We start from the raw sequence: 12,417 nt of genomic DNA on the forward strand, positions 1-12,417 counted from the left end.
TGGGATTAAAGGCGTGCGCTACCACACCTTGAAGTCACAGAGGTCAATCTCCCTCTGCCTCCCAAGCCTTGGGATTAAAGGCGTGTACTACCACACACAACTTCTCTTTTTCTTACTTTTTTTTACTTTAAGAATTTTAACTTTTAGTCTGCATATTATTTTTAACACACTGTAAATCATTTAAAAATTTTCTTTGTCTTTGAATCTCTCTTTACTATATATCTCTCTTTTTCTGAACACATGAGTCTTTAATTTACTGAGCAATATGAGTAGGATTAAAGCTGTGGCTTTGCTAGCTAGATCCAGTCCGTTCCTTAGCTTTCCAGCCTCATGGCTGAGGTACCGGTTGTAGCCATGTTTACTGCCACAACTCTATGGCATTTCAAGGTCCCTGCCAGCAAGCGAGCTACAATAGACAACAGTCAAGTCCTCTCTCAGTAGTCGGCCCTCCTGCCTCAGTCAGAGTTTGGCCTGGCAGGACGGCCCAGAAAGCCAGCATTTTAAAACAGCACAATTTTTTTCCTGCTACAGCTGAAAACCGAAAAGCATGCATTCAGTTTTTCGTCAACACCATTTAAGTGTTTCGTGGCAGGACCTCTTAATTAGCTGCAGGGTTTTGCAGCTAAAGCTGAGTCAGGAAGCCTCTCTTAGATGAGAGCGCTTGCTTGCCTCTAGCAAGCAGAGCAGACCCAAGAAATTTCAGCTACCAAGGAAACATGCTTCACTCCATTCTTTCCCAAGCTTTCTCAGGCTTTTTGTGGATTCAGTTAGCCTCATGTTGGGCAGCCATCTGTTGAAAATAGGAAACGGCGGGGCTGCGTCTCCAACACCCCGGCCGCTTGGCTAGCTCATGCCCGAAATAACAACACACAAACTGTGTTCATTTAAGAACTGCTTGGCCCATGAACTCTAATTTTTCTAATGATATGTGTAAGCACCCCAAGGTGCGCTTACCAGGAAGATTATAGCCTATGTCCATTCTGGGTTGGAGTTGCCTGGGAGAGCTGAGCATGGCGTCTCTGCTCCAGAGAGCAGAGCTGTAGGGTCTGTCCAGGAGCAGAGCAGAGTCTGACCTCACTTCCTCTTCCGCCCAGCATCCTATTCTGTTTATTCCTCCCATCTATGTTCTAAGCAATGAGGCCAAGCAGTTGGTTTATTATAATTAACCAATTACCTTCCTCCATCAGGGAACCCTTCCCTACTGTATCCTGGAGCACAGCGTGTGGCATAAGGTGGGCACAGCGGCAGCTACGCAGTCAATGGAGTTTGACATGTTCTCTAGAGTCGACTAGCTCTTACCATCGTTAAAACACGAGCATCTTTGGGACTAACTAGCTCAGACCCAAGGATACTCACTTGCCCATTAGCAAGCAATATCCATCTCTTCCCCCCTTCCCTGATAAAGCCTCAAGCCGTTTTCTCTTCTTGGTGCCAATGAAAACATTTTGACCTGCTGATGTGAAATGTGTTCACCAAGCCGAACAAGTCTAGGCTTGAGGAACAAAGGACGTCCGGTTGGCCGTAGCACAGGGAAGAGAAATATTGACAGCCTTTCAGCTTTGCCAGGTACCAGACAGCTTAGGTCTTTATGTCTTGGCCTCCACTGTTATTTTCCACTGAAAACACAGCTGGGCCTCCTGCAAAGGAGCTCAGTGGGAGACACTGTGCCTACCCAGGGGAGTGCTGCACTCCCTCTCAGCCTCAACCCACACAAATCCTTCCCCCACCACCATGGTGTAAAAAATCATTGGAAGCAATCTGAAATCCTACCTGCAGCAGCATTATCTAACGTGAATACATGCAAAATTAATAACAGGTCTCTCCGCAGCTAAGAGAGAATATCTCCATTCTAAAATCTTTCTCCTTCACAGACAGATGAATTCAACAGTCAAGATGACTGTCATATGTCTTCCTACTTGTACCTTTTCTCTGAAGTTAACAAGATCAACCTACAAAATTAGGTGGTTTGTCTTCATTTTAGAGAAAAAAATGAGTTATCAGGTCTGTAATTCATGCCTGCTGTAAATAAATACTGATCATTTTTTCTAGTCTATAAGAAAATAAAAGAAAAAATGCAGATACATCTGGACCAAGGTTTTGCTAATGAGTGAGTGAATATACACAGAGTTATTTCAAGTATTCTTTATTGAAAAGCATTAGCGTTTGTTATACAAGAAAGGAGGGACTGAAGAGACAGCTCAGTGATTAAGTGCACTGTGGTTTTGCAGAGGACGTGCGTTCAATTCCCAGCACCCACACAACTGCTCACAACCATCTGTCACTCCAGTTCCAGGAAACCTGGTGCCCTGCTGGGTGGTGGTGGTGGCCTTTAATCAGCAGGCCTTTAATCCCAGCACTTGAGAGGCAGAGCCAAGAAGATTTCTTGAGTCTGAGTCCAGCCTGGTCTACAGAGTGAGTTTCAGGACAGCCAAGACTACACAGAGAAACCCTGTCTCAAAAAAGAAAAAGAAAAGAAAAAAGAAGAGATGTCCTGTCTTTTCCATGTCCATAGAATTTCCATTACATATTGTTGCTGCTAGCATGGATATATGTGGATAAAATCAATAAACATATCACTGTAACCTAATTATAATCCAGCTCCAGCATAGTGAAAGTTCCAAACCAAGGGTAAATAAACCCATCTATAGTTGTTATGCTACGTGCAATGCTTTTTCCATGAGTATTTCAGCTCAAAAAGCTATTACTCAATAATTATCATATCAATCAGCAAATAGACAATATATTTATATAATATACTACAGTATTGTTAAGATAATTCTGCTCCCACCATGCTTCAATAGGGTAACCATAACTAGCATCCAAGAAACATAAATGAAACTTCCCCAAAAGATTTACCCTCAAGAGGTAGCACATGTTGAAGGAGAATTTAGTTCATTAATTATAGCTAAAAGTTTACATTTATTATAGTGCCTTAGATGTGGTAGAGAGAAACAAGTAAGGAAAGACGACCAGGTCACTCCAATACCTCATAAGCATTATAGGTATTGTGTCCCAAGCTCTATAGTAACAGAAGGTTACTTAGAAAACAGAGACCTCTAGAGAAATGGGATGCAAATGATGGACATGCTGGATTGCCTTATTCTAAAATGTATGCACATATCCAAACATCTTATATTCCCCCAAGTTTATAGTTTTTTGCCGATTAAAAATTAAACTTTGTAGTTGAAGATGTAGCTTAGTAGCACCCAGTATACACACAGCCCTGGACTCAGTCTCCAGCGTAATAAACTGCACATGGTGGCACTCAGAAGTTGAAGCTAAACATCAGAAGTTCAAGGTCATGCCCTTGGCTACATAGGGAGTTCAAGACCAGCCTGGGCTAGAGACCCAGACTCATATAAAAAGTAAATCAGAAAGCTGGTGAGATCGCTCAGCGGGTAGGATAAAAGAGAGATCTGCGTCAAAATCTCAGGGATGGGTGGCAAGTGCTGAAGGGATCAGAAGACACAGGACTGTCTTCCCTACCCTTTCATGGCCACACAACAGGCCAGATGGCTTCATCTGGGTCGTTCCTGAGTTCTAATGAAGTTCGTCTCTGCAATTGTTGGCTTAATTTTCGTGATTTACTGTTTTCTGTCCCCATTTGAGCATCTGCCCCCTACTTGCTGATCTTCTGCAGGGCTTGTCATGAATGCTTACCCATGGCAGGCACACTATAAATGCTTGCAAGGTCGATCCAGTTTAAGCCACCATTGACAAAACAAACAGGCCTCTGGTCAGATGGGGAGCATCCATTGCAAGACCTGGCTTGGTTACAATCCTATACTCTGTCTAGCTGTTTCAAGACAGGAATCGTAACATGTTCATCTCTCTATCACTCTGGGCCAGGTCTGTCCATGACTACTTGAAGAGAGATCCTTTTCCCTGCCTACCTGGACATGAAGAAACTTGACCAAGTCAGGCAAGAAGCAACAAAGTATTGTTGGAGGATTAAGTCTACAATTCCTAGTAGTAGAAGGTCCAAAGTTCCATGAACAGCTGATACACAGCCCCTGAGGAGGGCGCTGTGTGGGGAAGCTGATTCTTGCTCCTTCATCTCTGTGTCCATGACCTCATTTCCAAAGGCATTAGACTTGAGGTGGGATGGCAAAGATCCTAAGTGTATTGTATCCTAGAATCTGCCTTAACCATATCTAATAACCAACAAAAGTGTTCATGCCTTAAGGAATATACAGTGCCCAAACTACTGGCATGAATGTATTTTTGACCCCAGAGAAGCATCTTCCCTAAAGATCGCGCATACATTTCTACACAGTTACACTAGGGCAGAAATGCGTAGTAAGTCACAAGGTGTACTTCTTCTACATGTGAAATATCAATACATGTACTGTGCACCTGTGTATACATTTGCAATCTCTTCAGGTCTCTTTAGACCTGGCAGTAGAGGTGTTCAATTCACAGCCTCCAGTTCTTACCGTTAGAACGCGGCTGGCACTCTGCTTCCAGAGCTGCCTCCTGCCGATCCTAAACATCCCAGCGATCCGTCTGCTTTAGGCTGTGGCCCAGAGACAGCTCTTCCAGAGTGGTCTTCTAACTCTGAAGAGATGTATTCACCCTCCAGTGGGATTTCAGAAGAAAAGACTGTGAGGGTCACAGTGTCACTGTCCCATTTCTCATGCCTGTGACTGACTCTCCACAGTCACAGACTTGAGGAGAGAAGCCTGTCCCTTCCTGCTCTGTCCAAGGGCTTTCCTTGTTTCTGAGGTCCCACGTTGTTAGGGCAATGCTGTTTCCGTGCTGTGAAGTTTAAGCACGCCTCTTAATCATGTGTAGCAACCAGAGGGAGCGTTTTAACTGCTTGGTTGCAACCACAACTCCTAATGTTCCATTCTATACACTGCCCAACAATAAGCTTTGAGTCAATAAAGAAGCTTCAATTATTTCTTTGAACAATGAGAAACCTTAAACCAGACCAAAACAGAAGGCAGACAAGTCACTGCTCTGGATATATTGCTCAAGTTAAGAAATTCAGCCTTACTTTGTCCAAACAATTTTGTGTGCACAATTAACTGCCAGCATTGTGACTAATTGTGACTAATTGCTTGATAGGCTAATTGTGACCCAAAGGAGCCATTTTCTTTCCCGTAAAGAACAAGCAGCCTATTTCATATGCAAATGGAAAATGGCATCCATAAATTACTCCTGTTCACGGGGCTGCCCATGCGCGGAAAGCCAAGTAATGCACTCCCTGGGACTAAACGTCTAGATCTTTCACTCTGTGCAGACAAGATGGGGAAACATAGTCACCTATGATTCCTCTCATCAAGGTGCATAAAAAGGGGTCAATGTCATTGAATCCCAGCTCCTTGACAGATTGACAAGGGAGAAGGCACACACACTGGGAACGACAGAGGTGCCCAGCAGTTCGGTGAGATGTAGAAGCTTACATCTGTTCTTCTTAGGGGAGAGAGAAGGATTGGGCAATTTTAGCAGAGGAGTAAATTGTTTTTGGAGGAGACAAATGGCCTCAAAGAACAGGCAATGCCTTGGGGTGATGCTCGTGTGGGTTCCAGGTGTAGCCGCCATCACTCCTTCCTGCTATGTGCATCAGTCTCTTCTTTCTGCTGGGATCCTGGGAAGACAGTTGCAGCAAATACTGTCTCCTGGAGCGTGTGAACCGGAAGACAGATAAAGGAGCTGGGAGAAAGGCCTCGCTGAATGTTCTGCTGTTCGTGTGCCCTCACTTTAAACCGTGAAGCTGTATGTTAGGGGGTATCATCTTCTGAGCCAACATTATTTGTGAATTCATTTGTCAGTGTTGTGGACTTAAGACAGGCACTTGTGCAAGCTAAGCACACACTAGGTATGCCTGAGTTATACCAGTCCCAAGATACCTTTAACCAACCTCTGTGTGTTGATAAGCAGCTATTTCCTGTTATAACTGTGAATGAGGAGACACCCAGGCACAAGGCAGGAAAGTGTGATCCTCCCTGCTTAGCTGTTCAGCTCAGTCCCCAGACTCCTGTCGACATATGGCCCTCAGGAGAGATACAAGGCTCCATTAAGCAATGCCCATCTCTCACCAGGTATGTTAAATCGGTGCTCCCTCCATGGTGTATGAGGTGCCACCCTCATTTCAGCAACAGCCATTTACAATGTGATCTCCTGGGGGCCGTTACTTCCTAGGAAAATTGCCACCCGTGACTAATGGTATTTATTTTGTATTTTGTATTTGGCATGCATGCCCACCACTCTCCTGAGGTTTCCCGGCAAACCTTGGAGTCTTCAGCCTCAGCAGCTCAATTTCAACCTCTTTGAGCTAAGTAGAGGAAGGCTGTGGTGCCTTAAAGGATCTTCTTGAGTGTCCCTGAACCTAAAAGAGACTCCTGAGAGCTGCCCTTAGGCAGAATAAACAGCAAATGTACAGCTAACTTGCCTACTCTCAAGGCCTGGAAAAAAATTCCGTTTCTGGTAGTTGGAAAAGAGTTATCAAACACTTGCCAATAGCAAAGTCAGGAAGGTTCCTCCACCAGCACAATCTGCCAGGCAATACATGAAAATGCACCTTGCAGACTGAAAGGGGTTAGTCATGCACAAATCCTACACCAGGAATGATAGGAAGGCAGACATGGGCAATGGGCCATACACAGGCAGAGGACTTCATCAGGAAATCCAAGTACCCTCAGCCACACTGTAACATTTTCCCTTTATTAGCTCTCTCATTCGCAAATGTTTGTGTGTGCTGTTCATGTGGTCAGACTGTGGTGGTTTGCAAGAACATAGCCCCCAAATGGAGTGGCTCTATTTGTAGGTGTGGCTTTCTTGGAGTGGGTGTGGCCTTGTTGGAGGAAGTGTGTCACTGTAGAGTTAGACTTTCAGGTCTTATTTTTGCTCAGGTCATACCCAGTATCTCAATTCACTTCCTGCTGACTACAGTTCAAAGATAAAGACTTCTCAACTCCTCCTCCAGTACCGCCTCTGCCTGCACACTACCACGTCCCACCATGATGAGAATGGACTAACCGTCTGAAACTGTAAGCCACCCCATTAAATGTTTTCCTTTATAAGAGTAGCCGTGGTCCTGGTGTCTTTTCACAGCGACAGTAACCCTAGCAAAGACATAGACATTGGATTATATACTACAGATAAAACAATTAATAAAAATACACATTACTCCATCATTAAAAAAATGTTATTTGTGGAACTGGAGGTATGCCTCAGCCCTTAAGAGCATTGCTGCTCTTCCAGAGGATCTGGGTCCAGTTCTCAACACCCACAGTAGGCAGCTCAGACCACCCAGAACTCTAAAGAACCAGACACCCTTTCCTGGTCTCCATGGTAGCCATACACATGTGGTGCACACTCACACAGATAGACACAAAGAAAAATAAAAAATTAATTGTAGGGTGCATAAGTATTCTACACTCGGGGAAAAAAAGTGCTGTTGAATTTTACAACCTCTATTTAAACATGCATTCTGATTACAGCTCTTAAAACACAAAAACATATCTCATCGATGAAAAATGGCAACTTCTGCCTTCAAGGGAGGCTGATACCGAATAACGCAAGCGTGTGATCATGAATAAAATATAATTACAAACTGAGGAACGTGTATGCGCTTTACTTGAAGTTGTGTTTTAAAACTTTACCTTTTTATGCTTACATTTGAATGAAAACTCATCTTTTGTCCACAGTCATGCACTTTGGACCTAGGAGCCCTGTATGTACCACCTACCCTAGGTGTCAGAATGGAACATGGAAATACCAGGGTCCAGCAGACATGGGTGTGAATCTAACTCTGTTCTCTTCCCAGCTGTGCAACAGCTGTCTTCTAGCTATCTAGTGTCAGAACTTTGGCTTGGCAAGAGATTTTGTGTTTTCTCTGTGTATCTGTGACTATGTGTGGTGTGTAGGCCTGTGGTTATATATATCCACATGTGTATGTTCATGCATGTGCACATGTGTGTTTGTGCATGTGGAAGCCTGAAGTTGATGTCAGGTGTCTTCCTCAATCACTCTCCACTTTTTTTATTGGACAAGACCTCTTCCTGAACTCAGAATTCACCATTGCTGGCTAATCTATCTCTCTAAATTGGACCAGAGATTTCCCCCTGTTGAAGTAGGAGCGGCAGGGCTGCGTCCCCGGCACCCGGCCGCCCGCATGGCTAGCTTATACCCAGAAATAATTACACGGAAACTGTATTCTTTCAAACACTGCCTGGCCCGGCTAGGTCCAGTTTCTTATTGGCTAGCTCTTACATATTGTTCTAACCCATTTCTAATATTCTGTGTAGCCCACGAGCTGGCTTACCAGGGAGGATCTTAACCTGCATCTGTCTGGTGTGGGAGCATCATGGCGACTCCTTCACTAAGCTTCTTTCTCCCAGAATTCTCTTCTGTCTACTCCGCCTACCTAATTTTCTGTCCTATGAGGGCCGAGGCAGTTTCTTTATTATTACAAGACCCACCTCCATCATTTCCCCCGTTTCTGCCTCTCAAATAATGAGATCATATGTGACTACCACCCCTGCGTGGTTTTTAGGTGGGTTCTGGGGATCCGGACTACAGCCCTTGCACAATGCGGTGACTGCTTCATCTACTGAGCCATCTCCCCGGCACTTTTGCTAGGTTTTACAATAGAACTAAAACTGCGTGTCTAACAAACATAAAAAAACATGTAAATCACAGACACTGATAAATCAAATATATCTTCTCATATATCCAAACCTGTTTGGAGAGTAGATGATGGTGATGAAGCCATAGCTACTGTCCTACCTGGCTTCCCCATGTTGAAAATGTGAACGAAACAATAGGCAGATGTGATACCTGAAACATGAAGTATCTTTTCTTTTCATTTTTAATTGACAAAAGAGTTCTGACCATAATTCCATAATTAGCAGCAATAAGAACATAGGGCACAATTTCCCAAAAAATGAGTTTAAACTGCAAATCCTAGCCTAGAGTTGTTGGGAAGCTTTTGCTGATTCTGTCCCAAAAAGGAGAAATTCAAGTTTCACCTGTTTCTGTTCATCTATTTCCCATGAACTTCCATCTTTAAGAATGTTGTACAGAGGTCCAGTAGAATGGTCCCATAAACAGTGACATCATAGAAAATCGCAAATTCATTCTGACTTACACATTATTTTCACTTTGTACAACATAGAAATTGAATGGTTTTTTTCCCCCTGGGTACTGGAGATAGATAGACCCAATGCCCCCCATATGCTGGAAGGGTTCTGCCACTGCTTCCTATACGCCATGGCTGCCACACCAGCCCTGCTTCCTATATGCAGGGTCCTCTTGTACTTGCTGTTTGCAGGCAATGATTGTGGCATAAGTGTCATTGCCAGTACTTGTACAGACCCAGCTGTCACCCCAAATATCAGGGCCACTACAGCACCTTCTATGGCAAGTCACAAGCCACTGTGAGTTCGTTTAAGGAAGGAGCATATGCCCTGTCCACTATCTGAAATCTTCACTGATACCCTCTGGGGAGGCCAGGAGAGCACCGGTGTTGTCATTGGCTTTGGAAGGAAATCCCTAATGCGTCAGACTCTAAGCGTGAACAGGTTTTATAAATTTCTTGACAGATTTAATGTATTTGTCTTTGCATGGATCCACAATGTAGTATATGATTTTTTTATATCTATGTTTGAGTCTAAAAGAGCTTTTTCAATTAAGGTAAAATGCAATCCTAAGAAAGCAGTACACTGAGCTCTGGTTTAATTGACAGCTGGGTGGTCAATGACGCAATGGTCTGTATCTGACAGTGGCTTAGGTCAGATGAAAGTCAGTTTTATGAGCTCTGGTGATCAAAGAAACTTTCTAAAGAAAGCAGAACTACAGGCAAGCCTTGAAGCACGGGAAGCTTTTTCAAAAGACAGGGCATGATAATGTGTGGAAATATCAAACACAAGGTTGAAAACTCAAGAGAGGCTGTGACATCTGAGGGGAAGAACACTTGGTTGATCTCTTAAAAGCCTGTATTGGTAGTTGAATGTAGATGTCTACCTAGAGAAGAAGCCTTCATGGGCTTTAGGAAGTCAATGAAAAATAAATTGGTGGAAGCCTTGCTCACTCAGGGGGATTGCACTAGTAGCTGTGTTCACAAAGAATGCAGTGGAGAGAGACTGAAGACACTATCCAGGGTATGAAAAAAAAACAGATTATATGATAAAAGAGACGTAGTGGCAACCAAGGCTAACCAAAGCTGAACAAGCAAACAAACAAGTTCTAAAAGTAGGTTCCCGTTCCTCCATTCAACACTATTCCTAGAAACCATTGTTGAGGTAGGAGTCAGAAGGAATGAACAGAGCAAACCTTATGTGCACACAAACACACACACACACACACACACCACACACACACAAATTATGTACACAAATACATTGATGTAAACTGGTGAAAAGAGGCACAGTGTTCCAAGATAGTTCTGTGTTGTCTGGCTTAGGTAAGGTGAGGATCACAGCATCTCTAACAGAGGGGGAGCAATGCTGAAAGCCTGTTAAGAGAGTAGATGATGGTGATGAAGCCGTAGCTACTGTCCCACCTGGCTTCCCATGAAAATGTGAAAGTGGAGACACTTGTCTGTGACACCTGAAACATGAAGTATCTTTTCTTTTCAAATATTTTCTGTATATTTTGAAATTCAAATTTAATCATACAATTTCCCCCTTCCTTTTCTTCCATTCAGTTCTTCTATATACCCTGAACTCAAATTCACGAACTTTGGGTCTTTAATTGTGTGTGTATACTAACATTATATATCAATGGTTATAAATTTATAATATAAACAGCTATTTTTCAATATATAAATATAACTTGCTCAATCTGTGTAATGTTACTTACATGTATATGATTTCTGGGCTGACCTCTTGATTAAAATTTTTTTGTTTTTTGTTTTTTTGTTTTTTTTTTTTTTGGTGGAGGGAGCTGGGGTTTTTTTGGGTTTTTTTTTTTTTTCAAGACAAGGTTTCTCTGTATAGCTCCGGCTGTCCTGGAACTCACCCCGAGACCAGGTTGTCCTCGAATTCACAGAGCTCTTGCCTCTGCCTCTGCTTCTGCCTCTGCCTCTGCCTCTGCCTCTGCCTCTGCCTCTGCCTCTGCCTCTGCCTCTGCCTCTGCCTCTGCCTCTGCCTCTGCCTCTGCCTCTGCCTCTGCCTCTGCCTCTGCCTCTGCCTCTGCCTCTGCCTCTGCCTCTGCCTCTGCCTCTGCCTAAGTGCTGGATTAAAAGCATGCGCCACCATGGCCAGTTTCTCAGTGTTTTAAATGGAGTTTGATTTGGCACCAGTTACATGAATTGAATTTGTGCAGCAAGTGATTTTGAAAAAAAAAATGATGTACAGTTTTTCTAAAATCTCTTTGGTCAAAATGTAAAGAATGGAGATGAAACGAGAGGAGGGATTTGGAGTACACAGAAAGCTGATGAGTCCAGAATGAAGCAAAGGCTGAAGAGAGGACCCGTTATGTAAGGATCTGACAGAGGTAGATTGTTCCATGCTAAGTATGCACTCCAGGAATGGTTTAGAACAATGTATTTCTTGTCAAAAGTCTGATGATTAGATGGACTTGTTCTAAGACAAATAAACTCAAGAAAACACTCTCAAGAGCACCATCTTCCCTTCTCTTCCTGTCTTCCAGGATGAGTCTGCCATGCATCTCTGTAGAAACCCTGTTGTCTTGGCAAGGGAAGCCATGTGTTCTGATCCTGGCTCATATATAGTGGTTGGTTTTATGGCGATTAATCAACTACCAGTCACGTTGGCCCCTTTTCAAACATGTAATGATGTAATGATCTCTTAGGGACCAGCCGGCTCATGAAAAATAAAAATCCAGCCTAAGCAAGTGATCTAAGGTACAAGTGTAGTTTTTGAGTAAAGTCATTGCAACGTTATCTTAATTGAATGCTATGTGCATCTTCCAGGACCTTAGCACAGAAAGCCCTGGAGCTTGAACCATCTGAAGCGAGGTTGAGCTAACCCTGAAGTCCTGTATTGCTTACTTTTCCAGTTGATGTGGCAAACTATCTGGCAGAGGCAACTTGAAGATCAAAGGGTTTGTTGCAACTCAAATCTAGAGACTGTGGACCATCGTGACAGAAGGCACAGCAGCAGGAGCAAAAGGCAGCTGGCCACGTTGCCCCTGCAGTCAGGAGGCAAAGCGAGATGAATGTTGCCTCTCAGATCACTTCCTCCTCCTCATGCCGTCTGGAATCCCAGCCAATAGAGTGGGACTGCCCATAGTTAGGGTGATGCTTGCTACCTTAATTAATCAGCCTAAAAACAAATTCATAAACATGCTCAGAGGTTTGTGATCATGGCGAGTCTCACGGTTTTGGAGACTCCAATCTAAGACCAAGAAGATGCACTGCTTTAGACCAATGGTAGATGGAACAGGTGGCAAGTGGTAAAACAAGCTTTTCACCTCAATATAAAGGAAGCAACAGAAAATGACGGA

The 12,417-nt window shown here is 43.5% G+C and overlaps 1 protein-coding gene across 6 annotated transcripts in view; it reads right to left on the bottom strand.

The window, feature by feature from the left end:
- Window positions 1–12,417, bottom strand: part of Dnah5 (dynein axonemal heavy chain 5) — a 239,260-nt gene that overhangs the window by 199,413 nt on the left and 27,430 nt on the right. For 5 of the 6 annotated variants that reach the window (XM_050144816.1, XM_050144812.1, XM_050144817.1 and 2 more), the window contains exon 1: window positions 4,437–4,700. The exons of the other annotated variant lie outside the window; for it this stretch is intronic. In XM_050144816.1, coding sequence (XP_050000773.1) covers window positions 4,437–4,493 — 57 coding nt within the window. In that variant the 5' untranslated portion in view covers window positions 4,494–4,700. Of the gene's footprint in view, window positions 1–4,436; window positions 4,701–12,417 lie in introns of those variants that run through there. 6 annotated transcript variants of the gene reach the window in all.

Source organism: Alexandromys fortis, unplaced genomic scaffold, assembly GCF_014885135.2.
Source record: "Alexandromys fortis isolate MF-2015 unplaced genomic scaffold, M_Fortis_MF-2015_v1.1 scaffold_52, whole genome shotgun sequence".
Taxonomy (NCBI): Eukaryota; Metazoa; Chordata; class Mammalia; order Rodentia; family Cricetidae; genus Alexandromys; species Alexandromys fortis.